General features: G+C 45.5%; 3 protein-coding genes across 3 annotated transcripts; 2 read left to right on the top strand and 1 right to left on the bottom strand.

Moving 5' to 3' along the window:
• Positions 1 to 1,202: 1,202 nt before the first annotated feature.
• Positions 1,203 to 8,548, top strand: hapstr1a (HUWE1 associated protein modifying stress responses a). The gene is made up of 6 exons (XM_011603816.2): positions 1,203 to 1,304; positions 1,397 to 1,652; positions 3,404 to 3,484; positions 3,802 to 3,869; positions 3,981 to 4,191; positions 5,787 to 8,548. The coding sequence occupies exons 2-6, from the start codon at positions 1,457 to 1,459 to the stop codon at positions 6,095 to 6,097; spliced, it is 867 nt and encodes a 288-aa protein (XP_011602118.1). The 5' UTR covers positions 1,203 to 1,304; positions 1,397 to 1,456; the 3' UTR covers positions 6,098 to 8,548.
• A 76-nt stretch (positions 8,549 to 8,624) lies between these two features.
• On the bottom strand, positions 8,625 to 10,770 carry dctn5 (dynactin 5). Its single transcript, XM_003964488.3, has 6 exons — positions 10,588 to 10,770; positions 10,373 to 10,441; positions 10,140 to 10,258; positions 9,903 to 10,014; positions 9,549 to 9,651; positions 8,625 to 9,469 (listed from the first exon to the last, which is right to left on the bottom strand). The coding sequence occupies exons 1-6, from the start codon at positions 10,633 to 10,635 to the stop codon at positions 9,372 to 9,374; spliced, it is 549 nt and encodes a 182-aa protein (XP_003964537.1). The 5' UTR covers positions 10,636 to 10,770; the 3' UTR covers positions 8,625 to 9,371.
• Positions 10,771 to 11,176: 406 nt separating this feature from the next.
• Positions 11,177 to 12,999, top strand: LOC101071343 (acyl carrier protein, mitochondrial). Its single transcript, XM_003964489.3, has 5 exons — positions 11,177 to 11,396; positions 12,017 to 12,136; positions 12,336 to 12,423; positions 12,608 to 12,721; positions 12,784 to 12,999. The coding sequence occupies exons 1-4, from the start codon at positions 11,226 to 11,228 to the stop codon at positions 12,697 to 12,699; spliced, it is 471 nt and encodes a 156-aa protein (XP_003964538.1). The 5' UTR covers positions 11,177 to 11,225; the 3' UTR covers positions 12,700 to 12,721; positions 12,784 to 12,999.
• Positions 13,000 to 13,131: the final 132 nt, after the last annotated feature.

Genomic DNA, 13,131 nt, shown 5'->3' with positions numbered 1-13,131 from the left:
GTTTTGATGGTGCCATTTCAAATGGTGATTATAATCATTCTACAAACGCTTATCACTACAGTAAATATTAGTCTACGGTAGGTTATCCGAAAAAGACGCATAAAAAATATAATAACGACGAGAAGTTGCAGCTCAATGAATTATGAACCCTAGTTATTGCGGTATTTAAAGCAGTCATTTAAAGAATTCGCCGTCATTTAATGTTTACATCACATTTCTCAAAATTCAAATAAGAAAACATGCCAATAGGAAAAACAAAATTTAAAGATGCATAATTGTAAGTCTGCGCCGGATTTCCAAGAGGAAATGGCGCCACTTAGTGGAAAAATACAAAAACTATAGAATCGCTTCCATGCTCTGCCGGAGTTGCGGGTCTCAATTTTACATATGACATTTAATCTACAGTTATTAACCCATAGTAGCGAAGAAAATTTTAATGAGTGGTTTATGTACAGTGGAAGAGCGTGCAGACTGGATATAGTGTGGTAGGATGAAGAAATACGTTCCATGTCAAATATGGGGGCTTCCCATTTAAAAATGGAATCAAAAAGGATTTGGGTCATCTACATAGTTGAGTTTATCACCATTGTTAGCAGAGACTTCTAATGTTTAAAGGGAGAAAAACAATCCAATACTTAAAGGGAGAAAACATAGTTTTGACACAAAACCTCTTCTTGAACTGCAAGCGCCATCTCCAAATTGAAAGAATATAGCATTAACATCTTTCCGTGTCATTTACCATTTGGTTTTGGTATGCTTAAAGAAAAGAAAGTACTTTAAACAGAAATGTGACATTTAAAGCACACTTGTATGCTTTTTAATGTACAATATATGTGCTTGTTTAAATGTAAAAATAACTGCTCCCTCACTTGTAAACCTGACACCAGAAAAGTTATGACCAAGGCTGTTTTTGTGCGAAGACTCTATAAATTAACAAGGCATAAGGAGAAAACGACATAAATCAACAAGGAAATAAACTTTTCAGACAGGCGCAGCAAAGGAAAATATTCTCCCTCCCAGGCTGCCTGTGTTTATGTCCAAACGTGACTTCTCTTGCAAACTTTAGTAAAGGGATTTCTTTTCACTGAGGTCCTTTTGTATCGATGCCGGATGGACTTACGTGAGGTCCAATGATATTCCGAGACGAAGGTCTTTAGCCCGCCCCATGGCACACAATTGTCCACTCACGAACGACATCTGGTGCGATGGGCGGGGAAAAGGCATATCATGTTAGTCGCAGTTCTATATAAACCGATGTCGCCAACTGGGAAAATAGTTAGCCAGGCTGAATTTGTCTGATTGTGGTATGAGGAGTAACATTATATTATCTTATGAACTGCGAAGTAGCAAAACAGTAAGATTACTAATGAATTTGTTTACGTATTTCCTTGTATAGAGTCTGGCTATCGGCGATCGAGCAATTAAAAACCAAATTTCACCGAGTTTGGTGCTTTAAATGGAGGAGAAGAAGGAAGAGGGGGATTCGGAGATACAGGAACACGGACCCGAGCACTGGTTCTCAAAATGGGAGCGGCAGTGTTTGGCCGAAGCGGAGCAAAGGGAGCTAAGCGAGGAGGAGGTCGACAACGACCAGGATAAACTGTGGCACCTCTTCCAGAACTCTGCCACAGCTGTGGCTCAATTGTACAAAGGTTCGAACCAGTGCCTTTGCTTGTCCTATTATGAAATGTTGACTGCACCGTTATACCCTTAATTAACAACAACAACAACGGCGGACACAGTTGAACTAACACCATTCCAGTACTGTTTAAATCTTAATAATGTTGTTTTTAGAGACCTGTCCACCACTATTAGGTATCTACAGCTGATTTTACAGTACTCGAGGTAGCTAGCTGGTTAGCTATTAGCAACATTTATCTCGAGGTTGAAATTTACCATAGTTGTGTTTAACAATCAATTTAAGATCGCCAGCCAAATTCTACACGTATCCCCCTGTTTGTCGATACCGGGTCAGGGGTTTTTTTGCGGGTGGAGGGGGAGTTTTTCAGGACCACACCGGGGCTAAAGTGGCGTTAGCCGGGGCTAGTTACAAAATGGCGATGGTAACAACAATCGTAACTACGCGACATTCCCAGATGACAGCCTGTTGTACACTGTCAGGGGCGACCATATGTCTTACCGGACTGGATTAACTGTCAAAACACGGTGCCGTGTATGGTTGCCGTAACGGTGTGCCTAATATCGCAACGCCACGGTTTATTGCTGAGTGAGCGGATTGTTTAGCAACGCGCAGTCAGCGTAATAATCGCAAAATGGCGAGGATAGCCCTGGTTCGGGGTGAAAATATAGGTTTGGCAACAGTCTGCCGGGTCTGTGGTGCTTTCGGACGCGATAGATTCGCGTCTTGAGTGGCAGAGCTCGGTTGGGTCAGTGTATCCATGTTTGGCATGTGTGTATTACATGTCTTTGCAACTTTACTGCTGAGAAGGCAGTTAAGTTGGAGTGTGTGTGTTCCAGGCCAGCTGACACGTTATTTTTATGCCAAACGCGACCGTGCATTCAGTGTTTAAAGTGACCACAGTTGATTTGTGGTATTATTGTTGCCTTTGGATGCCTGAAGACCATAGCAACGTGTGGAATAAAACCTATTGTTAATGCGATGACCTAAATATTTACTCATGAAGACGTGGTCAGGATTAAAGCTATTTGGAAAATGTCATGGCTTTTTGTCATTCCACTGCTGCCCATCACCTCAGCAAGGTTTGACCACTCTGAGTGGAACCGAGGAGTTGGGACTTTGCACTTCCGTTTAGAAGGATTCATCAAAATAAGGTTTTGACGTCGATGGACCACTGCTGTTTTGTAACTCTATTTTCAGACCTCTGAAGGATGTGGAATATCGACCCAGGCGAGTGTTCATGTTGCTTCAACAGATTGCTTTAACATCTTTAGTCTGGCAAACTATAAGAGGTCAAAATCATCAATCGGTGGAAAGTCCCTCAACTCATGGTGCTGGAAATGACTGCTGAGGTCAGACAGATGTCACAGGAGAGGCTTAAAGTGAATTATTGTCATCTGATTGGGGTGGAAAACGGAACAAGAACCTATTCACCGTATCTAGACAAGGGAGCAAGACTCTGGAGGAAGCGCGGGTATCGAGTGCTACAGTCAAGCGTTGTCTTCATGAACGGAAGTACCAGTTACGGCAATTTACAAACCACCTGTGATCCTGGAGATCAGATGTAAAAACAATCGCGCAGTTCTGTTGAATGTGATAAATCGCGCCTCTTCCTAATCCATCATGTTTAGTTCCTAAATATGGCCAACGGTGGGTTGGAGAGGCAGGCGGCCTCTGCTCAATTGCTGCAAAGCTAGCAGCACTGCGCTGTTTGGATGAATAAGGAAAGCTGTAAGTCATCTTTGACCCCCTTTCTCCCCACAGATCGGGTATGCCATCAGCAGGGTCTGTCATTGTGGGTGCCATTTCAGAACTCCGCTACTGCACTTACCAACCTCTACAAAGGTATCAAACCCGCTCTTCTCTCTTTCCATTTTTGTAATTTTTCCAAAGACGGATTTGGGAGGTCGTTGGATTGGCTGCTTGGTGTGAATGTGAGTGCAAGTGTTTGTTTCTACACGTTGAAATAAGCTGGCGACTTGTCCAGGGTGGACCCCTACATCTCACCCCGGGGCAGCTGGGGCAGGCTCTGGCACCCCTGCGTCCCCCCTGTTGTTGAAGTCGGAGGGGTTCTTTTTCCCAGTGTTGGTTAAAGGGCAGACTGCTGACGTAGTTTAGACAAACAAACAAACTCAGGCCTGTTATGTTTCTGGTGTTCTCAGAGAGCGTGGAGGCACATCAGAGAAGTTTTGATCGTGGCATTCAGATAGGCCATCAGCGCCGTAATAAGGTGCGTATAGCTCGGGCGGCTGCAATTATAAACATTTCACATTAAAGTGACAGCTGTGGGTAAGTTACAGATGTTGTTGTTATTATTATTATTGTTATTATTGGACTGCAGGACATGTTGGCCTGGGTGAAGAAGCGGCGAAGAACGATCCGCAGGGAGGACCTCATCAGCTTTTTATGTGGCAAAGCACCACCGCACAGAAGTAGCAGGGCGAACCCCCGCTTGACCATGGTGGCCCCCAGTCGGGCCAACTCGCCAGCTGAGACCGGCTCGTCTGTGGAAGCGGACCTGCAGCCCTTCAGGGAGGCCATAGCACTGCACGGTGAGACTTTTCTACCTTCAAAACAAGTCAAAGCCTGCATGGCCAAACGTGTTTTTCAGCCTGACACAAACATCCGAATGGGCAACGTGTTGGAATATTAATCCCTTTTATTGTCCTTGTGCAAATGTGAACAACGAAAGACAATGTCCCGTCGGCGCTATATAACCTTCAGAGGATAAGAAGGTATATACAAAGAGCAGCAGTAGTAGAGAAATGCTGTTGTCTGAGCAACCTTTACCCAGAGTGTTGCACAAAACATACGAATCCACGTTGATGCAGAGTCTGGAGTGCACTTTGACAATGTTGTGCATTGGCATGTGTTTATTCACCAAAAAAGCTGTCCCGGAGTCTATTTGTCCTACTTTGATGGACCTGTAGCATCTACCAGAGGGCAGCAGGTGACTCTCCTCCAGTCTGAATCTGAATGCAGCTGCGGAGCGTCGGGATGCTCTTGATGGTGGAAGGTTGTGGAGAGGTGGCGGTTCTGCCCTGTGCTCCCTGAAGTCCAGGGTGATCTCCTTGGTCTCTGTGGTGTTCAGAGCCAGCTTTGCTGGCTGCTTGTGTCACCAGGGGTCTCAGGCTTTCGCTGCTGCGTGGTGAGGACAGACAAATAATTAAGAATCACTTTCACACATGTTTTACTGTCCCCGCTCACTCAGCAAAAACGCTGTTTCCTTTTTTAACACCTGATGAGGTACATGAGGCTGGGAAACTCTCAGATTTTACACTGCAAAATTGATGTACGCCGGCTTCCATTTGAAGGTGGAGGGCAAACAAGGGGCACACCTGACGAGAGGGGGCTGTTTTTATGTGCAAGTCTGCCACATGGAGCTCAGAGATAAGAGTATCGTAACTATTAGCCAGAGCGATGAAGCGGCCTCAGTTTGTTGCTCCTCGCGTCTGCCTGCCCGTGTACTTCCTCATCAACATGACCTGTTGGTTCCCTTTGTGGTGTCGGCCTATCGCTGCTTCAGAGGATAAACAGTCAATGTAGTGAAGTGAGAAAGCTGCGTCCTGGTCACAGGACGTGCTGTACAGGCTCCACTCATCAGGGTGATGAGCCTGGCTTGTTTGAATGGTGGTTTCTGCCTCATCCACGTTGGAATCACTCGAGGCTCCACCGCTGTCAAACCGGGGGGGATTCTCAGAAAGGGGCATGAAAACAGCAACATGACTGATGCACAGAGGCATGCGACCCCCCGGTGGGCAGATCTAGTTCCCGTAGGGGTTTCACAGGCCCATTATTACTGCAGGAGTGACGACAGTTCCCTAAACTGTTGACAAGAAATGGGTGTTCACGTAGAATCACTATCTCCAGGAATGTGTTATTAGCGAGTTATTACTACTATCCTGTACTATTATGCAGCTGGTTCAAGGTTTGGTGAGGTTTCCTGGAGAGGTACTATTAATTAACAAAACCAGGGCGGGTGGTGGGGGGCAAACAGCCGACTGGGTCTTAATTAAGTCCGTGAAGGATACTGAAATGCTTTGATCACTGTTGTAATCAACTACTACACTGCAACACAAATGGTAAATAGATGGATTTGAAGCAAGGCCAGATCCCTGCTCCTCATCTGTGCTTTCATCCTCCGCAGGTCTGAGTGGGGCCATGGCGAGCATCAGCGTGCGCTCCGGCGCTCCCGGGTCGCCCACGCACGTGAGCGGGAGCAGCAGCACCGGAGGCGGCGGCGGCGGCTCCTCCAGCGCCGTACCGACCTGCCGCAGCAGGCGCAACGGCCTCCAAGACGTCGACCTGAACACTTTCATCTCGGAGGAAATGGCGCTGCACCTGGACTCCACAGGCTCCGCCTCTGCCGGGGGAGGGGGAGCCAGGAAACGGAACTCCACCCAGTGCAGCGACGTCATCACGGACTCACCTACGCACAAACGTAACAGGCTGATCTGACCCACCCACCGCGTGTGCATGTGGGGAAAGGGCTCCCATGGGGGGAGGCGGGGGAGTGTTGGGGTTGGGCGAGACGGACGGACAGTCAGACAGATTCTCGGCTGTAAAAAAAGTTAAAAAAACAAAAAAATAGAACATACTGAATGTTGGTTCAGTCTGTTTGGGTGTTGTCTCCTTTACCTTTTCCTATACATCGACGCTCTGCTAGCGGTGACGAGACACAGCCCACCGACATCGGTGCTCAGTAAGGGGGGCGGCGGGAGGCCCCTCGGCCCCTAATGAAGAGAAGACACACTGTGCTGCTTCATGAGCAAAAGCCACTTGATCGCCACACGTTTGTGCCCCTCCCTCATCTTCACCCAACCCCTTAATAAGGAAGTGGGCCAAGAGCGGCGGCCTCACGGCGGCTCTAGAAGTCCCCCAGGAGGAGCCCCTGCCATTCATTTGCTGTTAGCCTGTTACATTTCTCCGGTTGCTGGTTTGACACCCTGCAGCCAACAGCAGGCCACCAGTGTATCGATGTTCTCTGCCACCTGCTCCGCTTCGACTGTGGTTTCATCGAGTTCAGCCGGTCCCAGTTTTTAGTTCCTCGGACACCAGTGTTAAAGTTCTGGGTTTGTTGCTTCTCTTTGCAGCAGTAATTGCCAATTTTTATGTTTTTATTTTTTCCTAAAACATAGAAAGGCAAGTTGCTCTTGGCTGGTCAGCCGGCCAGGCGGCGGCAGATTCTCCCACTCAACCCTCAGTTTTATTCTGAGAGCGGTGGAAATGTTGTCCATCAATCTGAGTTGCAATAAGGTCTTTTTGCACTTTGCTTTCACCTCTGACTCTTGCAAACAAATCGGCTCTTCCATCGTCTCCCGGGCACCTGTGAGTGGCAGGAATGATGGACATGGAGCGCTCGCATGCACTTGTACTTCTATCAAGTTGTAAACGGGCTCGTCTGAGAGTCCTTCCCCAACTGATCGATCTCTACAGACAGAAGTTACCAAAACGTTGATGAAAGGCGCCGACGCCGTCGACGTGTCCCCGCTCAAGGGACGTTTTGCTTTGTGCAGGCGGCGTTGGCATTAAGATGTTGTTAGGTTTGATTAAAACTCTTCATTATTGACCTAAACTATCCTTCTGTGGGGTAGACGGAGACACTGATGTCACATTAGTCACAAATTTGGGTATATTAAAGATGGAGTCAGGCTAACTGCTAGGCCATTTGTATCTAACATTAGAGTCTCAATTATTATCAGAGTTAAACCTAAACCTGTTTGTGGTTGTAACACATAATTTGTGGAATATGCTTCATAGCATAGGGTGCTAATCCAGAGTAAATTTTTGTTAAAAGCCTCCCGTGTAGTCATTTAGCCCAGCGGCTCCTCGCTGTAGCCGATACAGTGTTTCGCTGGACCTCTGGACTCGACCTGTTACCCACTGTAGCTGACTCTTGGGATGTCAATGTTTCCTTCTCCTTTTTTCATTTTTTAAAAATCTTTTTCACTGTTCTCACCTCCAAGTGGGTTTTCTTTTCTCATATCGAATGTGCCATTTTTTTTTTTTTTGTCCTGTTACATTTTGATCACATATTTAATATTGGCTTTATTTTCATATTTATACATGAATCCTGCCTTGTCGATGAAAGGAAAGAATCCCGCCGGTGTTTCTGTCCACATGAATGAAGTCCGTATATGTCTTCAGGTGAGACCACTGAATTGGAAAGGGACAACAGACTGTCGGCAACATGTGAGCCGAGGCCACGCTGGTGTAAAATTATTCTGCTGAATAATGTAACATAGGAGGGGGGGAGAAAATCTGCTTTTTAATAGGAAGTTTGCATTAGGTGTTACAGGACAAACTTGGTTTAGTTGCAGTTTTTACTCTGCATCATGAAGAGTCACTTGGCAGCACCTTTAGTTCAATCAGAAGAGATCAAAGACATCAGACATTTTTTTTCTTCTCCTGCCTCCACACACCAAACTGTTGCCATAGTCACTCCGCACGGACGCCGGACCAATAAAACCATTTCAAAGCAGTCGTCATGAGCAGTAACTCTTTCCTTCGGAGTGCGATAGGGGGACGTTTTGTGTTTGGTGACAGAAAGAGAAGTGGTTTTCAACCACTCGTGGATATTTTTATCCCCCTTCCTTCTCAAATGTTCGCACACAGTCGGATCTGAGCGGGACTGTTGCCTCTTCGGCCCCTCGGTTGAAGCCGTAGCGCTGGTTGGGGACAGTGGGGACGTGTCTCTTGTCCTCCCCTCAACCCAACCAGTCGTCCACATTCATCCATGTTTTTTGTGAAGGCTGACTCACGCCACATCTTTGGAGCCAACACTATTATCAGCTGTTTCTTGATACCTATTTGTTTAAGAAGTAATAAATGGCTAATCTATATACTTAACATTTAATTGTTGATATGTGGTTCACATTGTAAAACAAATAAAACCATTCAGTTGCAATATTATGGTCTGTTTCCATTTCTGTATTCACACAATTTTCTTCTGTTAAACTTGGAAAGAATGGGAAAGTGGATTGTAAATAGCCTAGTTTGTATTTTATTTTTAGTCATGACTTGCATATTACATACAACCATTTTTCAGCTTTTTTTCGGAGGATTTGGAACTTTCAGCTGGCAACAGAATTACCGACGAGAATAATTGTTATAAAATGTACATGTAGTTTTGCCCAGGGTGGAGTTCTTCCTGGGGCCGCTGGGTGGCGCCAGGCCAGGTAAGTCATGAGCGCGACCCTTCTTGACAATGAGGTGAATTTGTTCCATTAATTGGTGTTTTCTGTGACGCACTCGCCTTACAGTTAACGTTGGAGGTGATCGTTCGAAAAATGGGGAAACAAAGAATCACATTAAATAATTGATGAGTGAAAAGTCAAATAAAAACATTGATCAACATCAGCAAGAAACCACAGTTGCTGGAACATTCATCAACACGTCCAACCAAGCTCCTTGAGCACATCTAGTGTTGCTGAAGTTTTGGTCCACTGGTGATATTCTAGAGGTCACCCTCCTTCCAATCGCAGCTTCTGCACCTCTGCATGTAGCCTTTTTTCCTGCACATCTCAGTTAAGTGTTTCTTACAGAACTTGTGTATCTAATAAGGGGCTCTTTTACTGTAATTTAGCGCTGCAAAGACAAAGAAATGGCTCGTGCAGCCGATTAGCTTTATCACTTAATGGTTTTTCTGGGGCAGAGAAAAAAAGGACAGAAGGTGAGAGCTCAGAGACTGACGGACGAGTTGTGGGTGCAGGTCCAGGTTTCAGTGCAGGTCTCAGATCTGACTGAGAGGCAGGAACTTTTGATAGTAGCTCTTGGTTACATCAATCATCAAGTCCTGCGTGCACTCGGGAAGCTCACCAGAAAACAGGCCTGAGAAATGAAAAAGGAAAAGCAACATAAGCAAAAAAGAGCATAAGCCAAGGCGTGCGTACGTCCGGCTGCAACCGACCTGGACATCCGGAGAAGACGGTGAAAGGCGGAACCACAGTCTCAGGGGGGAGCACGGTGTTGTCCAGGATCTTACAGCAGTCCTTTAACACACAGCGACGGCCCTGTGCACAACAGTAGAAAGGGGTTATGGTGGGGCACGGCTGTAGAAAATGGACAACACATAAACTTCTGTTCTGTGTCCCTGAACATTGCTGCGAGCAGTTTGCTGCTCCCTTCATCTGAACATGACTTCCATGTGACCACTTGATCACAGGCCAGACAAGAGGACGCCGCTGAAATCTGCCTTATTCACCGTCTTCTTCAAATAGTAAAGTAGGCATTTATTTGTGTCCATGCATGTCTCCACACTCACTATGACACAATTCTTTCCAATATGAACGTAGGAACCGATCTGCGCCGCATTGACCACACAGTCCTCCTCGATGAAGACGTGATCTCCGATGTGCAGGGGGAAAAATGCCACTCTGGAGGGTGAGACAGGCGGGTATCAGACAGAAGACATCTGTTGTAATGCGTGCGTCTTCAAAACTGGGCCATTTCCCCAGTGTCACTCAACAAAATCCATCCGTATAAGAGGAACATCCTTTACCCTTTGCTGAACTTCTTGAAAGGTGGACGAATGACGCTCCGGCTCTTCACGACACAGTGTCTGCCCACCCTGACATTAGCCAGGTCGCCTCGGATGATGCAGTCATTCATGACGATAGTCTGAGAATCCCAGAAAGAAACATTAATTTAAAACGCCACGGTCCGTCATTGGTAACGTCAGTGCGGTCATTTCTATGAGCGTTGAAATCCACTGATTTCTGTCTAATTCCTTACTTTGCCATTCAGGACGATGTTTTGACTCCCACAGAGAACTGACTGTCTGCTCACTTTGTTGCCAGACGCCTAAAGTTATAAGGCAGAAATAATGAGTTGTCAGATGCAGTTGAAACAACGATTTTAAGATCCACCGTCCAACGCCCAATTGAGATGTTGTTAGCCAAATGGCTAACCGGCTAAATGTTAAGTTAAAAGAAAAACAACTATATTACCGTTTCAATGTATTCTGCTTTGTTGTACAGTAATTCCGATAATTCCATGGCCTTTTTTGCAAAAATGGAATTTTAAAACAATTCAGTAAATATCTAAAGCATCTAATATTATGTCCCCAGCTCTGCTTTTAGCTTCGTCTCTGACGGGTTGGATAAACGAAACTTTCAGACAGAACAAGTTAAGTGTCGAAAAATAGATCATAATTTTGTTAAGACGAACAAATGGACCATTATTCTTATAATTGTCAAATTAAGTTTGGACCGATTTAACGTATGTATGTCGCGAATAATTTGGGGAAGAGTATATCAAATTGAAAGATGTATGATTTACAAACCAACTCAATAAAAACTACAATATTCTGTAATCGATTGCTCTTCCCAGAGTTGAATTCTTGCTTATCAGGCCAGGAAAGTAATTTCACATCGTATTATATCTTTTTTTAATTAGGAGTTTTAGGCATTGTTAAACACAAACACATACACACATATACACAAATATAAAACAAATATTATTTATTTTAGGCACAATTACATCTCGAAGGACTGCACGAGAGCGTGTTGTGCGCATGCGTCGCAGAGAGCCCTTGACCCCGTATCTTTTTCGCAGTGCATGCTGGGTAAGATCACCGTTCTCCGCTATGGCGTCTCGTATCCTACAGCAGTGCGTCCGCTCGATCGGCCGGCCCTCGCTAAGGCTTTCTTCCTGTAACCTGGTGGTCAGAGCTGCCGTCGCTCCGGTAGCAGCCATCCACCGACCCCTATCAGTCGCTGTAGACAGCCGGAGGACGCGGTGGCTCGGACAGAGCCAGGTGAGTGTGTTGTAACATTGAAAAGTCGTGGCCTAGCATCGGCTGCTGTGACCTAGACGCCTTTCAAAATTGTCAGGCTAACGCTGCTTGCACGGTGATCGTAACGACATGCAAGCAGTTAATTTGAACGCGAACAAAGATGTGTTTGCATATTATTCCGTCCGAGAGCCATCATAAACTTGTCAAGTCGTGTTTTGCTTTTCGGCTACCTGACTAGCAGAGTGGGCTCATTCAACTCAGTGCGACGCGCCCGTCTCACCTGCAGCCTTGAGCAGCCTGGACGTTTAAGTCCCTGCTTCATCGTGTCTTTCCACTGATTTATCCATTTAATATAATCACAATTAATTACGTGACTATTTATTTTTAAATTAGGCACATTGATGGGTACATTGTTGCCACTGAACTCAGTAAACGATAGGTTGATATAGACAGTTCTGTAGGAGACTTTGGGTGCATTAAGGTTAATATTAAATAGAAATCTTGTCTGTATTGTCGCCTAACACCCCATCGTGCGTGAATTAAAGTGCTGCATTAATGCATTCAGTATTTTGCTTTGACCCCATCAGTCGTCCCAGTGTGATGGATGCTGTGGCTCTTGACCCTCTCTTGCTTGTCTTCAGATCCCTTCGGGAGGATTGTTGTACCGACAATATGGTGACCTGCCGCCCCTCACTCTAGAGAACATCAAAGACCGCGTCATGTACGTCCTCAAGCTCTACGACAAGATCAGCCCAGAGAAGGTCAGCTCTGGACCCAGCACACTGTTTTCAGGCATTTGCATTCAATTCCAGACAGACTGAGGCACTTTTAACATCATTTGCACTTCAAGAAAAACATCCGGAGAGTGTGTCGGGTCTGTGGGCCTTGGCAGACCCATCTGACCAGTCTAAAATGGGAGGTTGTCTGTATTCTAATGCCAATGTTAATGCTGCCCCACAGCTGCAGACATCCTCCCACTTCATGAGAGACCTGGGCCTGGACAGCTTAGACCAGGTAGAGATCATCATGGCGATGGAGGATGAGTTCGGTGAGTGTTTCCTCAGCATAACAATGTTTGTATCAGAGTTTAACAAAGTTGATCCTATTGGTTGGCACTATTGAAGTTTAAGGTTTGTTTAAATCAACAAAAGTTCACATTGAAGGCTTAAGATTATATGATCAGAAGGGTTTCAACTGTATCAGTCGCTGATTTGGCTTGATTCTTCCTGCAGGTTTTGAGATCCCAGATGCAGAAGCAGAGAAGTTGATGAGTCCTGAGGAGATTGTACAATATATTGCAGACAAGAAAGACGTTTATGAATAATCTGTTGTGGCTCATCACAAAGGCAAGTCTGCAGCTTCTCACTTTTGTTTATTTAAAATCCATTTAATTTTATTTCTTTTACAGGAGGTGACCCCCCCCACCACAGGAAGTACAAATGTTTCTCACTTCTGATCACCACCGCCTCTCTGGCTTCAATAACTCCTGTTCATCTGTATTTAAATGTACTTTGGGAGCTCAAAGATATTGTGAACCTAATTGTGTTTCAGCTCCAACCCGTGGTTGTGATAATTTCTCTTTGAGTTCAATAAACACGTGAAAAAAAAGGCTCATTTGCCACAGCAGAGGGCGTCTGACTACAATATACTGTACAGTCCTTAATTCACTGGGCCAGTTAATGACTTCATGAACAGTCTCCAAGGCTTGGAGGGACTAGTCACTAGACAGATGCTGAAAATAAGCAGACGAAGAGGC

Source organism: Takifugu rubripes, chromosome 5 (genome assembly GCF_901000725.2).
Source record: "Takifugu rubripes chromosome 5, fTakRub1.2, whole genome shotgun sequence".
NCBI lineage: Eukaryota > Metazoa > Chordata > Actinopteri > Tetraodontiformes > Tetraodontidae > Takifugu > Takifugu rubripes.
The sequence above is the reverse complement of the archived record's forward strand: the minus strand, read 5'-3'. Positions and strand labels throughout refer to the sequence as shown.